This window comes from Gopherus flavomarginatus, chromosome 4 (assembly GCF_025201925.1).
Source record: "Gopherus flavomarginatus isolate rGopFla2 chromosome 4, rGopFla2.mat.asm, whole genome shotgun sequence".
NCBI classification, from domain to species: domain Eukaryota; kingdom Metazoa; phylum Chordata; order Testudines; family Testudinidae; genus Gopherus; species Gopherus flavomarginatus.
Window position 1 is genome coordinate 105605925 of NC_066620.1, and position 22306 is coordinate 105628230.

The 22306-nt window shown below is 42.8% G+C and overlaps 2 protein-coding genes across 5 annotated transcripts in view; one reads left to right on the forward strand and one right to left on the reverse strand.

Moving 5' to 3' along the window:
- The window catches only part of SHPRH (SNF2 histone linker PHD RING helicase), a 1098091-nt gene that overhangs the window by 656986 nt on the left and 418799 nt on the right, over nucleotides 1-22306 (forward strand). The gene's annotated exons all lie outside the window — the stretch shown is intronic.
- Nucleotides 1-22306, reverse strand: part of GRM1 (glutamate metabotropic receptor 1) — a 296627-nt gene that overhangs the window by 21173 nt on the left and 253148 nt on the right. The window contains exon 9 of one of the 4 annotated variants that reach the window (XM_050949478.1): nucleotides 3452-3536. The exons of the other annotated variants lie outside the window; for them this stretch is intronic. Within the exon in view, the coding sequence (XP_050805435.1) occupies nucleotides 3476-3536 (61 nt within the window). The 3' untranslated portion in view covers nucleotides 3452-3475. The remainder of the gene's footprint in view (nucleotides 1-3451; nucleotides 3537-22306) is intronic. 4 annotated transcript variants of the gene reach the window in all.

The following is a 22306-nucleotide window of genomic DNA, read 5'->3' on the forward strand; positions in this document are numbered from 1 at the left end:
AAGTTGGCCAGGCAGCATGAAACAGACTTCAAATATCTAAAGGACTTTACCACCAAGGACGGGAGTAACTATGTAGTGTGGTACAGCAACATATAACCGAAAGCCAGGGGATGAAATTAACAAAGCCACAGTTTTGGCTATGTGATACTAGTAAACCAAGTGTCAGCTCTGGCCAAGGCCATAGGCATTAGGTAAAAACTGACAAACTCATAGCTGGAAACCAAAGCAGCTCACCTGTATGTTAGCGTTGTTCAGAATAGGTATTAGTCTTGTAAGGCTGTATTTAATGTTTAGACAAGTGATGCATTATTCTCACTTGTAATGCCTGTATTCCATGCTATAAGAAACTATGTAAGATGTGCTTTAGAACTTTGAAAATATTGACTCTGAACTTGTGAACCCACACTTGGGAATCGTCCCCACCACTACCACCACCATCATTCAAGAGCGCTATCAAGATTAAATGGGCCACTAAGGAACATTGCAGCACAAAGGACTGGTGAAATGGCCCTATTATACCTTGGAGAAGTTACGTGCAAGGGAGCTCATCTTGTAGACTGGAAGATTAAATGTAAAAGATAAAGGTCTCTTTGCTGTTTGAACTCTCACAGAGCCAGACACTCTACACTGAAGCAAGAGATCCCCCAGGAAAGACCTTTTGAATTGACAGATCACTACAACTCTGTCACTATTAGGATTTAGATTGCAGCTCACTTGTGGGCATACGTTTATTGCTTTAACCTGTAAATAACTTATTACTTTTTCCTAGTTAATAAACCTTTAAATAGTTCATTACTGGATTGGTCCAGGCGTTGTCTTTGGGGTAAGATTTAGGGTACGAACTGCTGGGGTAAGTGACTGCTCTCTTGGGACTTGTGATTTTTAGGGTGACCATTTATCACTAACTCCTTCTTGCTTGGGTTGCAAGACAAACTGGAAAGCTTAAGGGGACTGGCTGGGACTCCAGGACTGATTTAGTGATCTAGGAGTTCACATTTGTTATGGCTTGGTGAAATATAATTTATGGATCACGCCACCAGTTTGGGGAGTCTACCCTGTTTCTGACAGTCTACCCTGAGGTCGGCACTCATGGTTATGAGCCACTCCAGACTGCATGAGACTCTTAGTAACAGGAAAACTTCCTGACAGTGAGTTCTGTTAGCATGTGGAACAATCTTCTAACAGAAAAGGTGAAGGCCCATTGAGTCAGACATTTGCTTAGACAACACAAGGAACAATCCTGCACTGGGAGAGAGATGGACTAGGTGATGTACTATGTCTTTTTCATCTCTAACCTGCAAGATTCTCCAGGATACTCTGACTTTTCAAAATTTAACTAAAGAAATCTTAAAAGGGCCATCAGATATGCTCTAAGCTGTCCTTACTGCTCTGTCACCATTTTGAATGCAAACTCAACATGGTTGCCACAAGAAGCTATAAAATCTGATATAAAATGGTGGTATTATACACCTTACTATGTAAACAATCAGACACAAGAAGGAGTCAGGGTGATATGGGTGTATCTGAAAGTTTTAGTAGTGGTTGAGTGACTTTGGATAAAATAAACCCCAAACTCTTTGAATTTCCAATTAAAATAATATGTTTAATTATGCTTAAATTTTATGCCCCTGCATTGCTAGGTTCCCTCTAAGATATGGGATGGGATTCTTAAGCTGTTATAACTGGGTGCAAAATACCCAAGGCTAGATATGGCCCAGATCAAGAAAAAGTACAGGTCTCTAAATCTGTTTCCATACAGCTGGAAGGGAGGGAGTTGCAAAGTTAAGGGTTCTGTTTTGAAAAAGGGGACTTCAAATTCACACATGCATTTATTGCTTTATTCCAATTTCTGGGAGTTGGTGAAGTTAAAGAGGGGCCCTTCAGGAAAATCAGCTGCTCTTTAATAGGTGGTAACCTATTACCACCAAAAGCCATTTTTAAGGCTCATTTATTTTTTACTTTTCCATTAGTGGTAGGTCTCCTGACTTATCCTGGCCAAGGACATTTTTTACTATTTTTAAAAAGGTGGTAAAAATAAGATCAAGAAGCTACTGCCTTTCCTTCCATAGCAGAGTTTTCTAGCTCACCTTTGTACGCTTTTTAGAATTTTTATTGTTGCACTGTTCTCTATTTGCCTCCTAATGGCATGTCAATATCAATCTTCCCATTTCTTAATCAATCCTCCCTGACGTGCAGTTGGGACTCTGAGGGATTTGTTCAAGATCAGAAAAGAAGGCATGTTATCTTTGGAGTGGGAGTTCATGAGGAAATGTTTGTGCCAATCCTTAAATTGACTTTATAAGGTTTTCCTTTCATTGAGGCACATATGGCTGCTGCCAAAACACTGCAATACCATCACCATTTACATCAAAATACTCTTGCAGTATCTGATGCACCATACTGTATTTTTTTCCATTAAACAAATCAGAGGGCTGAAAACTATCATTATTGCTGCTTGTCAGTAGTATGGACTCCTGAAAGGCGCACAGAAACACTAGAATGCTAAATTCTATGACACTTCACTGACGGGAGGGTGGAGATAAACTGCAGCCCAATTATAAGTAGCTTTGTATATTGCCCAAAATTGTTGTGCAAGTGTATAAGAAGTGGACTTCTGCCTAGTCACTATGCTGTCTTCCCTGGTGCAGCAAGCAGGGTTATAAAGGGAAAAGGCTAGGAGTGACCACAGACTTTTTGCACAACAGCTAGCATATTTTCAACAATAGTCTCGTATTTGCTTAGAGGCTTACTGCAAAGGTTTATAGCTAACAATTTGACCAATCATAAAACTGTTACAGTATTTTGCGTTCTAAATATCTTTTAAAAATAAGATGCAGAATAAAAACTATTCTCATGTAATTGCCTTAAAGAGACACTTAAAAAAACCAATAGCCATTATAGGCTAGATCCTGCAGATCTCATTTATACAAAGTTCCTTGTGTCTTCTCTATTTTTGTGAGTCCCACCAAACCAGTGTTTTATGTTTTCTTTGCTGGCTCTACAGCAGCAGTTCACTAGCAAGTGCTGTCAGCAAGAGCAGTGCACAGCAAAGATGTCTTGTCATGAGTCAGCCACTAAAGAAACTGAAGTTGTTAAAAGCACACAGGATAATCTCAACTCCATGCAAAACGGTAAAAAGGGAGAAAAAATGCTGGCTAAATGGAAAAAAGATAAAATTAGTATGGAAATATGTATTTGCAAACTTGTAAGTAGGCATTTACAGACAAAAGTGAAGATAATGAAAAATGAAAGCTCTAAAAAAATTACTCAACGGTGTCCTCTAAAGAATGTATGGACAATCAGATTAAGGCATTGTGCAAAACAGGGCACATAAGCAAATTCCCCATCCTTAAGTGCATGCACCACATTTGTCCCATTATTAGAAATGATAAACCCATGAGAAAGAGAAAGCAAGGGGTAAAACCGCTATTTGTCATGCAGCTTCTCTTACACATTCACTGCAGTGTGGGATTTTTCAAAGCTGCACATGTGCCGACGGACACTGGCTGGTGGGCGAGAATTCTGGCTGCCTCTTCCTGAAGATTGAAAAGAAAAAGACACCCAGTGAGTGGTTATACACATGTACACACATGGTGGTTGTACCACTCAATAGGGTGCCTGTCCCTGATCTAGTCCCATTCTTCGCTGGATCTTGCCATTCCTCCTCCTCCTCTACTTTATTTTGTGGTCTACTGCAACTTGCAAAAAGATTTTTCCTTTGCTACTGCATGACTTGTTTTCAAGTGGCTTCTCATGGTGTTTATACTCATTCTCTCTACTGATACCATAAGTACTCAAATAGCAGATGGCAATGCTGCTGTGCATTTAGTCTTCAGTGGAAACTCTCCCCTGGCCTTCTCCAAGATGCATGGGAATGATACAAAAGAAGCAACATGCTCTTCTTATCTCACCTATAAGAGGTTTACTATAGGCTTTTTTAAAAAAAGTATATGCTTAGTTCATACTTTTCTTCTATGGCCCTTACTTCAATAGTTTGCTTTTCTCAGTGTTACCTTTCTCTGATTCTGGCTACAGTGAATAGTCATTGGTATTCCTTACATGTGGATCTTTGTTTCTCATGGATATAACTGTGCTTTTGAAGGGTAGGCATAAAGTTTAGGCTCTCTTAGATTATGTAATGCCTCAAAACTGAAAACCGGTCGCTTTGGATTTAACACTGCAGATAATGGAAGGCAATTTGCTCTTTCATTTCTTCTCCCTGTTGTGCTATATAGTTAACAAAAGCAGATGCAAGCTCCCATGCTGTCTTTCACAGAACCAAGAAAAGAAAAAAATGCTTCCACAAAAATTTCACATACTTTTGGAAGTGCAGTGTAGGGACAGAATTCTGCAAAAAGTTTTAGTTGGGTTGAAAATGAAATGCAAAACAAAACTCAGCATTTTTTGTCCACAACGAGAAAGTCATGGTGCACACTTGCCGTATCCTTGTTTATCCCCGTAACAAAAGGTTGAAGGGTAGCATGTACAAAATACTGCATATTCAGTTCAGCTTCTAATGATTGAAACAAATCAACTTTTCTCACAACACACCGATGGACAGTAGCACAGAGTGATGTATACAGCAATGCATGAATACTTGGTTTGGGGCTGTAAATGCCTTGAGATTACTTCCATGCTATTATAAATAGATAGCAAATTTTACTTGCAATGGGGCAATTTCTCAGCACTCAAACTATCCACTGTAGAGTTTCCTGAATAATTAAAACTCTTATCAGCAATGACAAAATCTCTGAGATTTGAAAATTTCAAGCCAATCATAATTGGGAGCTTAGCTACTGTGACCTCTTCATCACTTTACTAAATTCACAAAGATTATAGAGCTTCAGATTAAACAGAACAACCAACGTTTCTATATTTTTTTTCCATTTTCTTGGTTTATTGGCAGAGCCAATTGCAATATTTAGTGGACAACATTGTGAATCACTGCTGATTGCCTTGTTAAAAATCAGAACCAGTAGTGTATTCAGTCACAGTGGCTGAGTTTACAAGATATTTGACAATATGCAACCAATTATTTGAGACCAAAATCTAGCTCTAAATACACTCCCATCATACGTATTGCTTCAGCATGCACACCATGTACACAAAAGAGGACACAATGAAACAAAGGATCTGGTCTTATGCCATTAAAAATAGTATCAAAACTTCCTTTGACTTGGAAGTGTGGCATGGGATTAGGTTGCTTTTGAGGCAAGTGATTCTATTGGAACTAGTCTAGACATTTCACTATCATTTTGGGGATTTTTTTGGATCTTCTTTCTACTGTATATTTCCTCCTACCCTGATACATCCTCATGATGACTTATCCCATTTTCACACTCCAGGGATATTTTCTTGCTATGAATTCCTCATATATAAAAGTGGGAAGGCTACAGACTTCCAGACCCAGTCAAAAATCTCCTTAATACATTCAGAAAGCATCTTTATTCTTTTGTCCCAATGGTGGCTGGGCCATCTTAAGAGCTGTGTGTCCCGGTCACAATCAAAAATAGATATTACAACCCCCTAAATGCACTGTACATTTTGTTGAAAAGATGTGCTCCTTTCAATTCTGTCATAAACTGTTGTGCAGAGTTGCAGACACCGTTAAGCGGAGTTGCCATACCATAATGAAGGTGTTTAAAATGCTGCCGTCTAGCACAGACTCTATCAGAGAGACTATGTTAGAGTATGTAGGGCTTCTTAGTTGACACAAGTAGGCCTAAGATAAAACAGGACACGCCTGAACAAGTAACTGCTGAACAAGCCCGAAGAAGTATTGGCTGAAACAACTAACTACTGTGGGTATGTTTACTGTAAACAAGTAGGCAGAAACACCCTGAACCAATACGCTTGCCTTATGCTATCTGCAAAGCGATTGGTCTGTAAGTGCAAGAAGTATAGATGTTAATAGCTCAGGAAAATGTATATGAACTGTGTGGTGTGTGAGATGAATTGGAACTGTGGTATCACCCCATACCTAAACCCCCTGCATCTGGGCCTGGCCAGCATGGGCAAAAAGCTGTTACAAACCTAACCTGAGTGACAAGCTGGAGTCGAAGTGAATGTTTGAACTCCCAGACAACTGGATGAAGTGTTGTCCCAGAACTGGGCAAGGTGTTCTGAATAAGCTAAGTGGCAAATGTCTTGGAGGGAATCCCAACAGAGCAGAGGGTTCCTGAATGAAGTCCATTAACTGCTTAACTTAGTTCTTCTAAGGTTCGTTGACGCATAAGAATATTTCTAGCCAGCTGCTCAGAATTCAGGAGAAGTAACAGGTCTGTTGACATATGCTGCAAAGAATGGGTCGGACAGAAGAGTTGCTTTTCTCACTATATTTTTCCTTAAGTGTAAATTAATCATCCCACAAGTCAAACAGCTGTGTCAAGATTGCAGAAAAGTGTAAATTGCTATCAGTAATGTTTTATTTATGTATAGCTATGAATCTTGATGTAGTTACCCACAACTCAGGAATTACTATCTCCACTAATCCAACAGACCTTGACCTGAATGTATGTGTCCTGCATCCAAGACTACTAATGTGCAGGGCATTGTTATTATTTATCATATATACTGCAGTAGCATCCAAAGAAGAACGTGCAAATTATGGATTTTTCAATCCGCTGGCAATTTAAAAAGCAAAACAAAACAATACAGCAGCAGCAAAAGTGTTTCAGGTCAAACAAATTATTTGGGGATTTTTGGAAAGCTCAAAAGTGAAAAAAAAATGCCTAAAAATAATTTTGGGTCAAACAATGTTTAGCCTCCCCGTCCCACTGAAAATATTTTGTTTCATTTTTGAGCATTATTTAAACATATATATTTTAAATTGAGTGAAGTTTTGAAACAAAAAGATATTTCAAATTAAAAAAATGTTGAGTTTTGAAAACTCTGAAACAAAACTTAATAATTTGACATTTATCACTCCGTCTCCCCTCAACATGAACAATTTAGCAACTGACATGAATTTGCAAAACATTTTTGGCTCACCAAATCTGCATTTTTTGTATGTGTGTAAATAAATTTCATCTGAAAAATTTTGCCTAGGTTTAATCCAAAGGCGCAGTCAGGTGCGGGGGACCCACTGTGCTAGTCGTCGTTGAAGCTATTTGAATGAGTTCTAGGTTCACTCTGATCAAAAGCACACAGGTAGGCACAGTCTTTGCCCCAAATTGCTTAAAATCTCTCTTGAAACAAGTGAGTGCTGTAAACAAAAAGAGGATAGAGAGTTGGGGTAACAATGAGAATATCAAGCTGGTATTTGGGTAAGCTTTGCATACAAATCAATGGTCCTGAATCATTCAAAAGCTTTTTTTTTTAAACACAAATATCCAATTTCATATGTATAGGGGAAAATATCCCCTTTGTGTCATAACAACATGACTTAAATCATCACTTCATGTTTCAGTGTTGAGACCCTATTATTCCCTCCACTCTCAAAGGGCAAAATAGCAAGAGTGGCAGAATTTCCCACTGTTCAGTTTCTTCCTTTGAACATCTGGAAGTCAGTTGGGTGCTTGTGAATGTGAGGGAATGATAAATAGTATTTGTTTGAGATGGAGGTGCTTTTTTTGCACATTGATCCCACCATCCCTTCTCACTCTAATCCCTGGGTGTTTCCTAAGTAGAGGCTGCGAGGCATACTGAATTTTATGGCAATATGCTCATAGGGTTTATGTTTCCCACACAAGAGATTCAGGCCTCCATGTGGTCGCCAATGCTAGATCAAAAGGTGTATGTACAAAAAGGTGGAAACCTTGGTCCTGCTCCTGTTGCATAAGGGCTGCAGGACTGAATCTCAACTGTTTTGTTATGCTCCTCCTTTGCATCAGTCATGTATGCCTTTATGCATAAAAATGGAATGAGCTGAGAATTTAGTTTGCAACTATTCCACACATAGTTCTATTCTTTTTAGAAACAAAAGGTTTCAAAAAGGAAAAGGGAGAACTGATTGTCTCATGGATGGCCCATTTACCCAATTAAAGCTGTGATGAAGAAAACTAAAGAATGAGAAGAAATGCAATGGAATGCATGAGTCTGCAACCTTATTCAGAATAGTTAAAGTCCTAAAAACAGGCTGGAAACCTCTTACACCAGTGAGCAGTTACTCATGCAAACAGTCCCACAGATATAAGTGGCAGCACTCATTGGGAGAAACTGCTCACCAATGTAAGATTTTTACCATCTTGAATTGCAAAGATCTGCCCTCTCTGAGATGAATGAGCTGCCATGGGCAGTTCCAGGACAAGGTGCAGAAGGCAAGACAAACAAAAATGATTTTTTAAAAAGAAAACAGAGGAAGGACAATAGAGGATAGAAGTGAGTTATCCAGGGCCCAGCTAAGTATAGTCCTTACCTAACCTCCAAAAGCTTTGAAGAGTATTAGCAGAGAAGATTTAAGTGTTTGCAAGCACTATGGTTGGTAGAAAGGAGGTAGGAAAACTCTTATACTAGCTAAAGTATGAACATTTAAGAGAAGACAGACTCTCTGGGCACTTCTGGGACAGACTGCAGTAAAATTGCAGCAAAAAAACTACTTTGCTTTAGTCAAATATATATAACAAACCTCTTAAATAGTGAAGAGCAGGAAGAGTTGGAAAATCAAAAAGTGTCTACAGTGCCAGAGTTTAAAAAGATCAGATTTTATACCTCAGTGCCCCAGCAAAAGGAGAACAAACAAAGTAAAGAAATCAGAAACAGTATATTAAAAAATTAAAGATGCTTGAAATACCATTTCAGGAAAGCTGGAATTTCTAGCTTTAAAATGGGCTTTCACTGACAAATTTTGTGACTAGGCACAACCCTTCATAACTTACAGTGATAACCCAATAACCTGTGTGTTTATCTTTGGAAAGGTGACTGTCACAACACACTGGTAGGTTGCAGAATTAGCTGAATTTAACTTCAGTGTGAAATATTCTTCAGGGAAATCTAATGTGGAGGCAGATGCCCTAGCCAGAATGCCTATTGATATGGAAAGCTATTGCAGAAAGCATAGAAAAGACAAGCAAAGATTATATGAATGCTGTTGTACAGGCCTTGAATGTACAAGAGATGGCAAGGTACCTTGGTTGGGAGCTATTACTACCAACTGTTTGGCAGTAGAAATCTTGTCCATGAGCATTAAATTTACCAGAAAGTCTATTGCCATGAGAAGAAATGTTGGTAGTTCAGAAAAAAAATCCAGCTATTGCTAAAATTCTTCATTATAAGTCTTTGGAATGCAAACCTTATAAATGATGAAAACACAGGAGGATGCGTTAGGATCTCCGCTCTGATGTGTGAATCATACCAATTGTATTTGGAGAAAAATGGAGTAATTTATTGGCAAACCAAGTCAAGAAATCAACTGGTATTATGTGAAAAATACAAAAGACAAGTATATCAAGAACTACATGAAGAGATGGGACCTCAAGGACCAGAGAGAATAACCAGTCTCATGAGAGAGTGTTTTTATTGGCTGCAGATAATGTTCAGTGTTCCTCTTTATGTCACTAGCATCTCTACATGAATTGAGCAAAAGAAACCTCACCAGCCTACTAGAACTCCACTAACTAACATAGTTACAACAGAACCATTTGTGCTTGTGTCAATAAACTTCTTGCATCTAGAAAGAAGCAAAGGTGGATATAAATAATTTTAGTCAGAGTGGATCACTTCACTAAGTTTGTTCAACCTTATTCTACCATCAGCATGTCAGGCAATGAGATCTTCATTTACATTGTTTTGAAATGTAGTTTCCCCAAAATGATTCATCATAACCAAGGTGAAGAATATGATTTTTTTTTTCAGATGGGTACAGCACTACTGCAAAATTAAACATCTTACATAACCCTGCACCACTCACACAGCAATGGGCAAGCAGAAAGATTGAACAGAATTCTGTTAGATTGCCACAAGAACAAAAATCAAACTGGAAGGACTCCCTTAGCAAGGTAATCTATGTCTATACCTGTATGTGAAATGAGGCCATGGCTGCTCACCCTTTTATTTACTGTGTGGTATATCACCATGTTTACCCACTTGTTTATCTATAAACTCTAAATCTGCAGCTGGAGACCATAAAGATTACACTGAGAAATGGAAACAGCAGATGAAAGAAGCTTATGAAATGGCATCAAAATGTTCTTAAAAATCTCTTATGTTTTTCTACATTTTTAAATATATTGATTTCCATTACAAGACAGAATACAAAGTGCACAGTGCTCACTTTATATTCTTTATTACAAATATTTGTGCTGTAAAAGATAAACAAAAGACATTGTATTTTTCAGTTCACCTCACAAGTACTGTAGTGCAGTCTCTTTATTGTGAAGGTGTAATTTTTTTGTTTTGTTTTTTACATAACTACACTCAAAACACAAAACAATGTAAAACTTTAGTGCTTACAAGTCCACTCAGTTCTATTTCTTGTTCTGCAAATCACTAAGACAAACAAGGTTGTTTACATTTGCAGGAGATAATGCTGCCCTCTTCTTATTTACAACTTCACCTGAAAGTGAGAACAGGCATTCGCATGGCAGTGTTTTAGCCAGTGTTGCAAGATATTCACATGCCAGTTACACTGAACATTCATATGCCCCTTCATGCTTCCTTGTAGGTTCTAAAGTTTTACATTGTTTTGTTTCTGAGTGCAGTTATGTAAAAATACCCCACAATAATACTATGTTTGTGTTGTCAGAGATGTGTTGTCAGCGGACAGCTTGCTTACTTACCAGAGCAGCGGTCGGGGTCACCAGTGTTGTCAGAGGTGTGTTGTCAGAGGCTACCGGTGTGGTGCTCTGCTCTGCTCTCTCCTTGTTGGTATCATTCGGCTGCGTGCATGTGTTCTCTCTGTGTGCTGCCCCAGCTCTGCGCAGATAGCTGACACAGCAGACCCCGAGAGAACCCCCAATGACCACAGAGTCTAGTAAGGTACGAAGGCACGTCGGCCAGGTTTATTGCCGTATGGACACAATTGCAGTTCCCTCCAGATTGTTACTCTACAGGGCATACTACGAGAAAGTGTCCCCGGTCAATGGACTCGGCTCAGTTAGTGGCGGGACTTTCCACTGCCCCCTAGGCTGGACAAAGACATCGCCCCAAGGATACATTTTTATACACAGGTACAAACAAGTTACACATCACTCCTGATGTATTGAGGTGCAGCCCCTCTACGTAGTAAGGTACAACCCCTCTACGTAGTAAAGTGCCGCCTCTCACCTTGTACATGTTGGTTCGATCAAAACAACTCTATCCATCATATTACCCTTTTGCCCCTGTCATTGGGATGGGTTGGCCTGTTCCTTGTTATCTGTGTGGAATGTGCAAGTATATGAATATTCTGATCTCTAGTGTTCAGTACCTTTTAGGAACGTATCTTTTTGCAGCATCAGCCCTTTCCTAGCCAGCTTCTGTGAGCAGGGTCTGCCTCTGGCTCACAGCTTTACTTTGCTTTATGTTAGCAAAGTCTTGGCCATTATTTTAGTTTAGGCCTCAGGCCTCATACTAGGCCTTTATTAGAGCCTTCACTTACTACAGTTTGTAAATTACACTTTCATGATAAAGAGACTGCACTACAGTACTGGTATGAGGTGAACTGAAAAATACAATTTCTTTTGTTTATCTTTTACAGCACAAATATTTGTAATAAAAAATATAAAGTGAGCACTGTACACTTTGTATTATGTGTAGAAATTGAAATCAATATATTTGAAAATGTAGAAAAACATCCAAAAATATGTATAATAAATTTAAATGGGTAATCTATTATTAACAGTACAATTACAACTGCACTTAATTGCTACTATATTTTTAAATCTCACGATTAATTGCGATTTTTAAAAAATCATTTGACAGCCCTATAGCAGATCAAAACAAGGATGGGAATGTAGACTCCAGTGATTCTGATAGTGAGAGTGAAGATCAACTACTTTATGTGATGGTACCAGAGATTCTGAATCCAGAAACAGAAACTTTTTATCCACACTTGGGAAGTGAGAATGTTATTGATACTGTAAACTTGGAGACTGCTGATCAGCCTGATGAGACATTTGCACCTGCTACTGTCAGACATGAATGTAAAAACAATACCATGGAACCTGAAGTCAGTAGTGCACAAGAGGACAAATCATCAGAACAATCCACTGACATTTAGGTCATATAAACATCTAGGAATACCTATTATTATTGATTAAATCCTACTATTGGATTGGTGAATGCACCATGGCATTAGCCTCATATATGTCACATGTCATACCAAGTGCTTATTTCTGTATCTTATCCTGTATTTTATCCAAGACTGAGATAATATCAGAAAATGAATGAAAGAATATTGCCTTCCGGTATGGATATTGGTCCAGCCAATATTTTATAGTTAATATTTATTATATTATTTAAATAGCTTGCCATATGCCCAATGTCTGAGTTACATGGTTCTACCATGGATCTTATAGGCTAACTGAAATGGACCGGTGGTATATTTTGCTGATAGAAATGTCAAGATGACATTAAATTTACAAGTGGGGAGTGTAGCCTTCAAATGACTATGTAGGCATCTTAGTGTATTTTAATTGAAAGTGAGTCTTTTGCTTAAGAATTGGCTGGACTGCCAGGGTAATTTTACTGTTCCTTGTCCCTCTAAGCACTGAAGCTCTGTGGAAAAGATGAAAGGGGACACAGCTGGCAAGTAGTGTGTGGTGTGGCAAACTCAGGACAATTAGCTACCAGGAGAGGGGTAGTAATTAGTCCCAGAGGGGTTAAAAGGCCTGTCCCTATCCATTGACGGGAGATAGCCATGGAGAAAGAAGGCTCAGCTGGAACAGGGGTTACCAGGGAACTAATTAGCTTCAGCTGGCCCCAATTGCTGGGGACCTTTTTAAACCCTCCCTGGCAGGGAAGCAGGGGAGAGGAGAGAAGTAGAGTAGCTGCCAGCAAGTAGGTGCAGCAGGACCCTGAAACTCTTCCTGCAAGGCAGATTGCACTCTCCCCAGAAGGAGAGAAAAACTGAGCAAGGGACTGGTTGAGAAGGGATTGGCCAGACCCTGTGCGACTGGGAAGGGCTTTTGCTTTGCCCAAGCCTGTGGCTCCAAGGCAGCAAGGGACTGAGCCAGCAGAGGAGAAGCAGGTACTTTGCCACACTTGGTGTCAGGAGTGGGATGCACTAGTGAGGGAGGCTCTGTGGCAAGCCATCACAGGGCAAGGTAACCCCCCCCCAAAAAAAATGGAGGACGTAGTGAAGGCGTTGATGCAGGCCACCACGGCTCAACAAGAGGCTACCAGAGTACAGGTGGCAGCCCAGCAAGAGTCAGTATGGGTCCAACAGGAGACAAACCAGCTGCTGATGAGTCAGGCGGCCCAAGATCGAGCCACCCTGAACAAAGTAGTGAACCAGTTGAAAGCCCTGACCATGATGACGCATGGGGCCCAGGGGACCCGGGTGCTATGGGAGAACAACTATTTACAGAAGTTGACAACAGACAACGATATAGAGGCATATCTCCTTGCATTCGAGAGGATTGCACTGCGGGAGGCCTGGCCCCAAGACCAGTGGGCAGGTCTCCTGGCTCCATTCCTGTGTGGGGAGGCCCAGAAAGCCTACTTTGACATGACCACAGAAGCAACTATGGATTACCCTCAGTTGAAGGTGGAAATCCTGGCGAGGGCAGGCGTGAAGCCAGCCATAAGGGCCCAGCGCTTCCACGAGTGGAAGTTCCGAGATGACAAAGCACCGAGGTCCCAGCTATTTGACTTGATACACCTTGCTCGGAAGTGGCTCCGCCCCGAGACCCATGGGCCGGAGAAGGTGGTGAAAATCCTGGTATTGGACAGGTACATGAGGGGGTTGAAGCCGGACATACGGGGGTGGGTCCACCAAAATGATCCCTCCTCTTATGACGAACTAGTTGCTCTCATGGAGAGACACTTAGCAGCCCAGGAACTTTCTCAAACCACCGGGGAAGGAAGGCGCCAGAATCGGAGACCAGCCTCTGCGCCGAGGCACCGGTTTGCCCTAGCTCCAGGCCGGAAAATGGAGGGGAGGCAGGAGGCGGAAGAGCAGCCGGCCGTCCCGGAGAGACTGGAGAACTGGGGAAGGAAGACTCGGGGGATAAATCCCAGCAGCCCGAAAAATAGGGGGCTGCCCCGGGTGGGGTACCTATGTTATTATGCCTGTGGTGAACTAGGGCATATTGCTGCCCAATGCCCTAATCTAGGAGAGCCTATGCAGTGTGAACTGGGAGATATAGGGTGACCATGAGAGCTAATAAGTCTAGTCGGGGTTGCGATGGTCCCTCATAGATACACTCGGCCCGTTAAGATGAACGGCATAGAGACCACAGCCTTAATAGACTCGGGAAGCGCAGTCACATTGGTCTCAGGGAAGCTGGTCAGGCCGGGCCAACTATCACAGGCCAAATGCTCAGGAATATCCTGTGTGCATGGGGATGTCAGCTATTACCTGACCATCCCCGAACGCATAGAAGTTCTCGGAAACCCCACTAAGTTAACGGTGGGAGTCGTTCTGAAACTCCCTTACCCTGTCCTTATCGGACGAGACTTCCCGGGGTTTGATGGCCTACTTCCCGGGGACGAGGGAGAAGAAAAGGAGGACCCTGGGACCCAAGGGGTGGCCCAGATAGGGGACCCTCCCCCTGCCTTCCATGAGTTTAGCCAGGATGTGTTCTTCCCACCGGGGAAGTCCCGGAAGACTTGGAGGGAATGGAGAGCAGATAAAAGGAGGGGGACGAGGATCCTGACCTGGTACCTGAAGTCTACACAGGCAGGGGAAAGAAGTGACTCAGCTGACAGCGGGACTGGGTCGGCCAACTACAACCCAATTGTTGGACCTGGTTCCCCAGGGGCTATCCCCGAGGGGGAGACGGAGGTGGACCCCCCCGAATTGGGGCAAATAGGGACTGCACGCAGGAATTTTGGTCAGGATAAGGCCAATGATCCCATATACCACAACATTTTTAAGGAAGTAGTCGAGTTAAATGGGGTCCCAGTGGAGGGGAGAGCCAAGGGCCCAGGGCCCTATTACATGATTAAAAGATATCTGCTATATAGAGTAGTCCGTGTCCAAGAGCAAGTCATAGAACAACTCTTGGTCCCCCGGAAGCATGAGAAAGTGGTAATGGATCTGGCCCACAGTCATCTGTTTGGGGCCCATCTAGGGATAGATAAGACCCTCGATCGGATTCTACAGAGGTTTTTTTGGCCTGGTATTTATGCGGACGTCCGGCGATATTGTTCCTCCTGCCTGGAATGCCAAATACATGGGCCCCGACCATACTTAAGGGCCCCCCTGGTACCTCTGCCAATTATTGAGGTTCCATTTGAGCGAATAGCTATGGACATAGTAGGGCCATTGGAGAAGTCAGCCTGGGGCCATTAGTACATCCTGGTAGTATTAGATTATGCCACTCAATATCCCAAGGCCATTCCCCTACGGAATACCATGTCCAAGACCATAGCCAAAGAATTAGTCCAGATCTTTTCCAGAGTAGGGATACCTAAGGAGATCCTGATGGACCAAGGGACCCCCTTTGTTTCTAAACTGATGAAAGATTTGTGTACCATGCTCCACATACGGACCCTTAGAACATCGGTCTACCATCCCCAGACCGATGGCTTCGTTGAACGTTTTAATAGGATATTGAAAAACATGTTACGGAAGGTGATTAGCTGTGACGGAAAAGACTGGGATGCCCTGCTGCCTTATGTACTGTTTGCCGTACGGGAAGTTCCTCAGGCTTCCACTGGATTCTCCCCCTTCGAGCTGTTATATGGTCGACACCAGGGGCATACTGGACTTGGCTAAAGAAGACTGGGAAGAACAGCCGAACCCGGGGAGAAACATTGTGGAACATGTGCTGCAGATGAAAGACCGAATAGCCCGAGTCACCCCCCTTGTGCGCAAACACATGGAGAAGGCCCAAGGGGCGCAACGGATGTACTATAATCGTCAAGCACGGTCCTGGAAGTTCCAGGTGGGGGACCGGGTGATGGTGCTCATACCCACAGCAGAGAGCAAGCTCCTGGCCAGATGGCAGGGGCCATACGAGATAATAGAAGCTGTAGGAGAAGTCAACTATAAGATCCGGCAGCCAGGTCGCCGGAAGCTGGAGCAGATCTACCATATAAATCTGCTGAAACCTTGGCAGGACAGAGAAGCTCCGGTAGTTGCACTGGGGGCACCATCCCCTAAAGGCAATCAGCCCAACCTGGTGGGAATATCCCCGGAGCTGACTCCGGAACAACGATCAGAAGTGATCGGCCTGATTAAGCGCAGCCAAGATGTGTTCTTGGAAAAGCCAGGCAGGACTACTGAGGTTCACCATCACATCTTCACAGAGCCCGGAGTGAAGGTGAACGTCAAGCCATACCGGATCCTGGAGGTCAAGAGAGAGGAGATTAGGAAAGAGGTCAGGAAGATGCTGGCCTTAGGAGTCATCGAAGTATCTCATAGTCAATGGTCCAGTCCCGTGGTTTTAGTGCCCAAGCCAGATGGCAGTATGAGGTTCTGCAACGACTTCTGCAAGCTGAACGAGGTGTCCCAATTTGACGCATACCCTATACCCAGGATAGATGAGCTGATTGACAGACTGGGAAAGGCGTGATTTATGTCTACCCTTGATCTTACCAAGGGCTATTGGCAGATCCCCCTGGCTAAGGTCGACAAGGAGAAGATGGCCTTTGCAACCCCAGAAGGACTATACCAGTACACTGTTCTCCCCTTTGGGTTGCATGAGGCCCCCGCTACCTTCTAACGGCTAATGGACAAACTGGTACGATCCCATGGGGAATACGTGGCTGCCTATCTTGGTGATGTCATCGTATATAGCCCCGACTGGGAGACGCACCTAGAGAAGGTAGAAGCAGTCCTAGACACCCTGTGGAAGGCAGGACTGACTGCAAATCCCTCCAAATGTTCAATTGGGTTAGCTGAGGCCAAGTACCTTGGATATATAGTGGGGAGGGGCGTGGTGAAGCCCCAACTCAACAAATTAGAAGCTATACAGAAGTGACCCTGACCACTCCGGAAAAAACAGGTCAGAGCATTCCAGGGGCTAGTGGTGTACTATAGACGGTTCATTGCCCACTTCGCCACCAGGGTATGCCTGACGGACCTGACCAGAGCTCGGGGCCCAGACATAGTAAAATGGTCTGCTGCGGCTGAAGCCGCTTTTGCAGATCTGCGGACAGCCCTTTGCACAGACCCCGTACTAGTAGCTCCAGACTGGGGGGAGGAGTTTATCCTACAAACAGACGCCTCGGAAGTAGGGCTGGGGGCAGTGCTTTCACAAATGGAGATGACGATCACCCCGTCCTCTTCCTCAGTAGGAAGCTCCTACCTAGGGAACGGAAGTACGCCATAATGGAGGAGGAATGCCTGGCAGTAAAATGGGCCATAGAAAGCCTCCACTACTATCTACTGGGACGGAGGTTTACCCTGGTCACAGACCATGCCCCTTTGCAGTGGATGCACTAAAACAAGGACAAAAATGCAAGGGTAACAAGATGGTTTCTATTGCTTCAACCCTTCCACTTCACAGTCCGACACAGGTCTGGAACCCAACATGGTAATGCGGATGGCCTGTCGAGGGTGCACTGCTTTCCGACCCAAGTAGTCCAACCCTGTAGCATTGAGCAGGGGGCGGGAGGGATATGTGGCAAACTCAGGACAATTAGCTACCAGGAGAGGGGTAGTAATTAGTCCCAGAGGGGTTAAAAGGCCTCTCCCTATCCATTGACGGGAGATAGCCACGGAGAAACAAGGCTCAGCTGGAACAGGGGTTACCAGGGAACTAATTAGCTTCAGCTGGCCCCAATTGCTGGGGACCTTTTTAAACCCTCCCTGGCAGGGAAGCAGGGGGGAGGAGAGAAGTAGAGTAGCTGCCAGCGAGTAGGTGCAGCAGGACTCTGAAACTCTTCCTGCAAGGCAGATTGCACTCTCCCCAGAAGGAGAGAAAAATTGAGCAAGGGACTGGCTGAGAAGGGATCGGCCAGACCCTGTGCGACCGGGAAGGGCTTTTGCTTTGCCCAAGCCTGTGGCTCCAAGGCGGCAAGGGAACAGGGGTTACCAGGGAACTAATTAGCTTCAGCTGGCCCCAATTGCTGGGGACCTTTTTAAACCCTCCCTGGCAGGGAAGCAGGGGGGAGGAGAGAAGTAGAGTAGCTGCCAGCGAGTAGGTGCAGCAGGACTCTGAAACTCTTCCTGCAAGGCAGATTGCACTCTCCCCAGAAGGAGAGAAAAATTGAGCAAGGGACTGGCTGAGAAGGGATCGGCCAGACCCTGTGCGACCGGGAAGGGCTTTTGCTTTGCCCAAGCCTGTGGCTCCAAGGCGGCAAGGGACTGAGCCAGCAGAGGAGAAGCAGGTACTTCGCCACAGTGGTCTCAGGAGAGTTTTGTGTTCTCTGGAGAGACCCAATGGGGCTCGTGCAAGCTATGTCTGGGTTCTGTAGATATTAAATGTAATAAAACTCCAGTGTTTAACACAGCTCAAGGTCTGGGAGTGTAACACTAATATCAATGGAGCTGAACCCATGTTAATAATGGTGAGAAACTTTTAGAAAGTTTCCCTAGTGTAGCCAGAGCCCATAAGGGCATCACCTACTTGTACTGAATAGCAACGTTTGCTTTAGCAGATCTGTGTGATTGTGACAACAGGCATGTTTATTATAGCTTTACTCCTTCAAAATACAGCATTGATCAACTTACAAATCTATCCACGTGCGGGTCTTTTCACATGCATTTTCTGTTTACCATGTGCCTCATTCAGCTGTCTAATCCAGAATGGATTTTGTATCCATTTCTCTGTCAAGTAGAGCATCACAGGATTCAGATTGACCTTATGTGACCAGGATAAGATCTTTGCCAGAAATTCGGACAACAGCATAAGTTTGGCCAGGAAATATTATGGCCTATCATATATGTAGCCATGATTTCTCATCCTGTGTTTGTTCCATCACAAATTTTCAAAAGGCTCATCACAGTTATTGACTTGTAGTAAAACATTTAAGCTTGCAGGATTTTGTGACGTGTGGCGTGCTTCTCAGGAAAGAGAAAGTCCCACCACAAGCTGGCTTTAAACCTGTGGCATGCCTCTGTGGATGAGCCTTTCACTTCACTCAGAGACATACCACACCACAAAAAATGCTTCAGTCCCCATGTATTTTGATAAGATCCTGCCATCTGTGTTGTCTCATATATCATGTTTTGACAGAGTTAAATAACATGAAGGCTAAGTTATGTTAGTAACTTGCATTGAATTATACTAGGACAACTTAAAATAAGAATATTATTCAGACTACATCTGTCACAGGTTAAGGAATAACACTATATAGCATATGGAGGAGTGTACTGCATTCATTGTTTCATAGACCCACTATCTTCCAGAGACTGTCACAAATTCAGGGGATATCCTCAGTGTTAGGCTTATGTTTATATCTCTAAATTAGCTGAAAGATGTATGAAATCACACGTAGGCTGAGAGATCCCTACTGATTACACATCTGAGGAGTCCCCTATGCGTGGCTTATTCTAGCAAGTACTAGTACATGAAATACCTTGTGTTCATGAAATGTGTCACAGTTATACTTGTTGTTTTCTGGGAATATGTGAATAACTAAAGCACAGAGATGAAACGTGCTACCTTCGGGGATGAGGAGGGAGATAGAAGGAGTCTCAAAATTTAAAAATCTTAAAAGTAAGTTTTCATAAACCCTTGTATTTCAACGCTTGATTCTGTTTGAATTTTTTTGCATTACAGGAAAGCAGGGTCTGTTTTCATGGTATTTCTGACCCTCCCAAAACTACGATTACACTAGTAGCTTCACCAAAAAAATCCTGATTTATGAGATTTACAGACTGATTACTGGGCCAAAGATGATTGTATTTTAAATGCAATAGCATGAGATTCTTAGTACTAGACAGACCTAGTCTGCTCATCACTGTTGCACTTGAGCACCTAATAAAGATAAAAACAATTGTCTATGTAAGTCACTACTGAATTGGTATATTTTTTCATACCAAATTAAAATACTTAATTGGGTTGTTATGACTGCATTTTTCTATTGTGGAGTTAAAATGCGATACATAATAAATACAAACAAATAGAGAAATACAAAGAAAAAGAATAAGCTATCCAGTCAAGCCAGAATTTAAATTATAACTTGCGTTTTATGCCAAAATGATGGTAGACTTCCTTAGGTTTTCCACAGCACTGTGTCTGCTTCTCCCAGCTCAATAAATAAGCAGTATTTTAATTAATTGTGAGACTTCTCATCCATGTAATTGTACATCTATGCATCACTGTGAGGTACTGCTGTCTAATGCCATAGGGAAGCCTATAGGTAAGATTAAATGTTGTAATTCAGCATTGGAAGAGTAACAAAGAGAGAGCATGATGTAAAGAAAGAATGTTTCCATATCTCCTTGTGCAAGTGCTAGATTGCATCTGTAAGACTCTGATTATTTCACTTTATTTCCTTTCAAAATCATGTGGGAGAGTGGAGTTGTGGATATCAGTGGAGGAAGCTGAAAGTGGTAAAAATGCTCAGGTCTGGGAACTTCCAAATAAGGGAATGACTTACAAATAAAAAGAACTTTTGGTCTTATACGACAGCTCTTTCAATTAAAGGGCCCAATCCAACTGAAACAAGCTTCAATGGCTGACGCACAGATACTCTATAGACTTCTTGTCCTATCTAGCCAAAAAGGCCAATTTTAGGAGTCGGGGGGAGGGATTTTTCCTTTTATAATTGCAGTAGGATACCTCACTTGGCTTTGGCTCCAAAAAGTAAAGGTCTTGTCCAATGAAATATATTTCCTCACCTGCCTTCTCTCTCTGAGTCCTTCAGGAATAAAGCTGGGAGAGAGCACTGAGCATGCAAATAAACCATAATGCAAAGCTTGGGTTCATCAGATGCAGATTACATTGTGAGGGAATAGTGTTTTGTTTTGAAGGAGGTTGCAAATAAATGTAGCTGTTGTGCTATTGCCTGCTTCACAAGTGCATTCCTAAGGTCAGCCAAAGGGAACTGATTATGCCAGTTATTGATCTGTTGGCCTTTCTTATGGAATATAAAGGTTAATAGGAGGCATACTACTCTCTGGCTGAGCTACTGAATGGAGGAGAGAAGAGAGCTGGAAAGAGTTAGAGAGCAAAAAAATAAAAAAAATAAAAAAGAATGGAAAACCAAGGCAATGCCTGCAGATAGAAAAGAGATGCTCAAGAAAAAGGAGTGAGGTGTACTGTAGACATGATTAAATAATATAATGCACACTGTGCAAAGGAAGTAGGAAAAAAAAGATAAGAATGAGAGAAGAGAGAGAAGGATGAAATCCTTGTGTAACTGAAGTCAATGGGAAAATTCACCCATTGTGTCCTTTTTCTTGTTGTTTAGAAGTGAGGCCACCCTACCCTGAGAAGTTAAACTAGCTTAGATCTGAAGAAATTCCCATGTGCAGCATGGCCACAAATGTATGTAGATGTGTGGGCATTGGTTTAAAAGTATTTGCCTGAGTAGCCTGCAAGCTGTATGCAACCTTCACATGTTAAAGTAAATTTAAAAGCTCAGGAGGAGCAAATGACTGAGTGTATGTCACGGCCAAGTCATGGGCAGCCAGACTTAGTGATCAGAGCCAGGGTCCACAGTCAGAGCACGAGAGTCAAGAAGCAGAAGACTAACTTGAGTGTAGAACCACAAATCAGTAACCAGAGGCAGGCCAGGTTGGGATACCAAGAATCAGAGGCAGTAGACAAACTGGAGATCACAGCCACAAGTCAGACGTCAGGAGTCAAGCTGGGTTGGAATGCCAGGAAGTCACGCCACGGGAGTGAGAGCAGCAGCACGGTAGATCCCAGGTGCCTGGACAATTTCCTGTTCCCATGCTCGGTTTATATAGAAGCTGTGGACCAGTCGGGACTTGCAGCATTCTACCAGTCAGGTTCCAGGACTGGAGTCTTCTGCTGGAGTCCAGCTTTTATCCTACCAACTGTTAGCAGGTCACTGGGTGGCAGGCTGGAGCTTACTAGCTCCTAACAGTCCTGTGCAACAGGGTTTAAGACCTGTGGTCCCTGACATCAGCCCTTTCCCCAGGGGCACCCTCACAGCAATGTGGGACCAGGCTTTTTAGGGTGATTCTTATGGAACACCCGCACAACTGTGGGAGCACATACATTTTCCGCAGGCTACCTGGTGCATTCTTCAGGACCATATCACTTCCAGCTGACAAGATACTGGGAACTGCCTCATTTACGTTTGGAATCCAGGATCTTATGACCTACATATTCCTCATGGCCCTTTAATTATACTGGTGGAG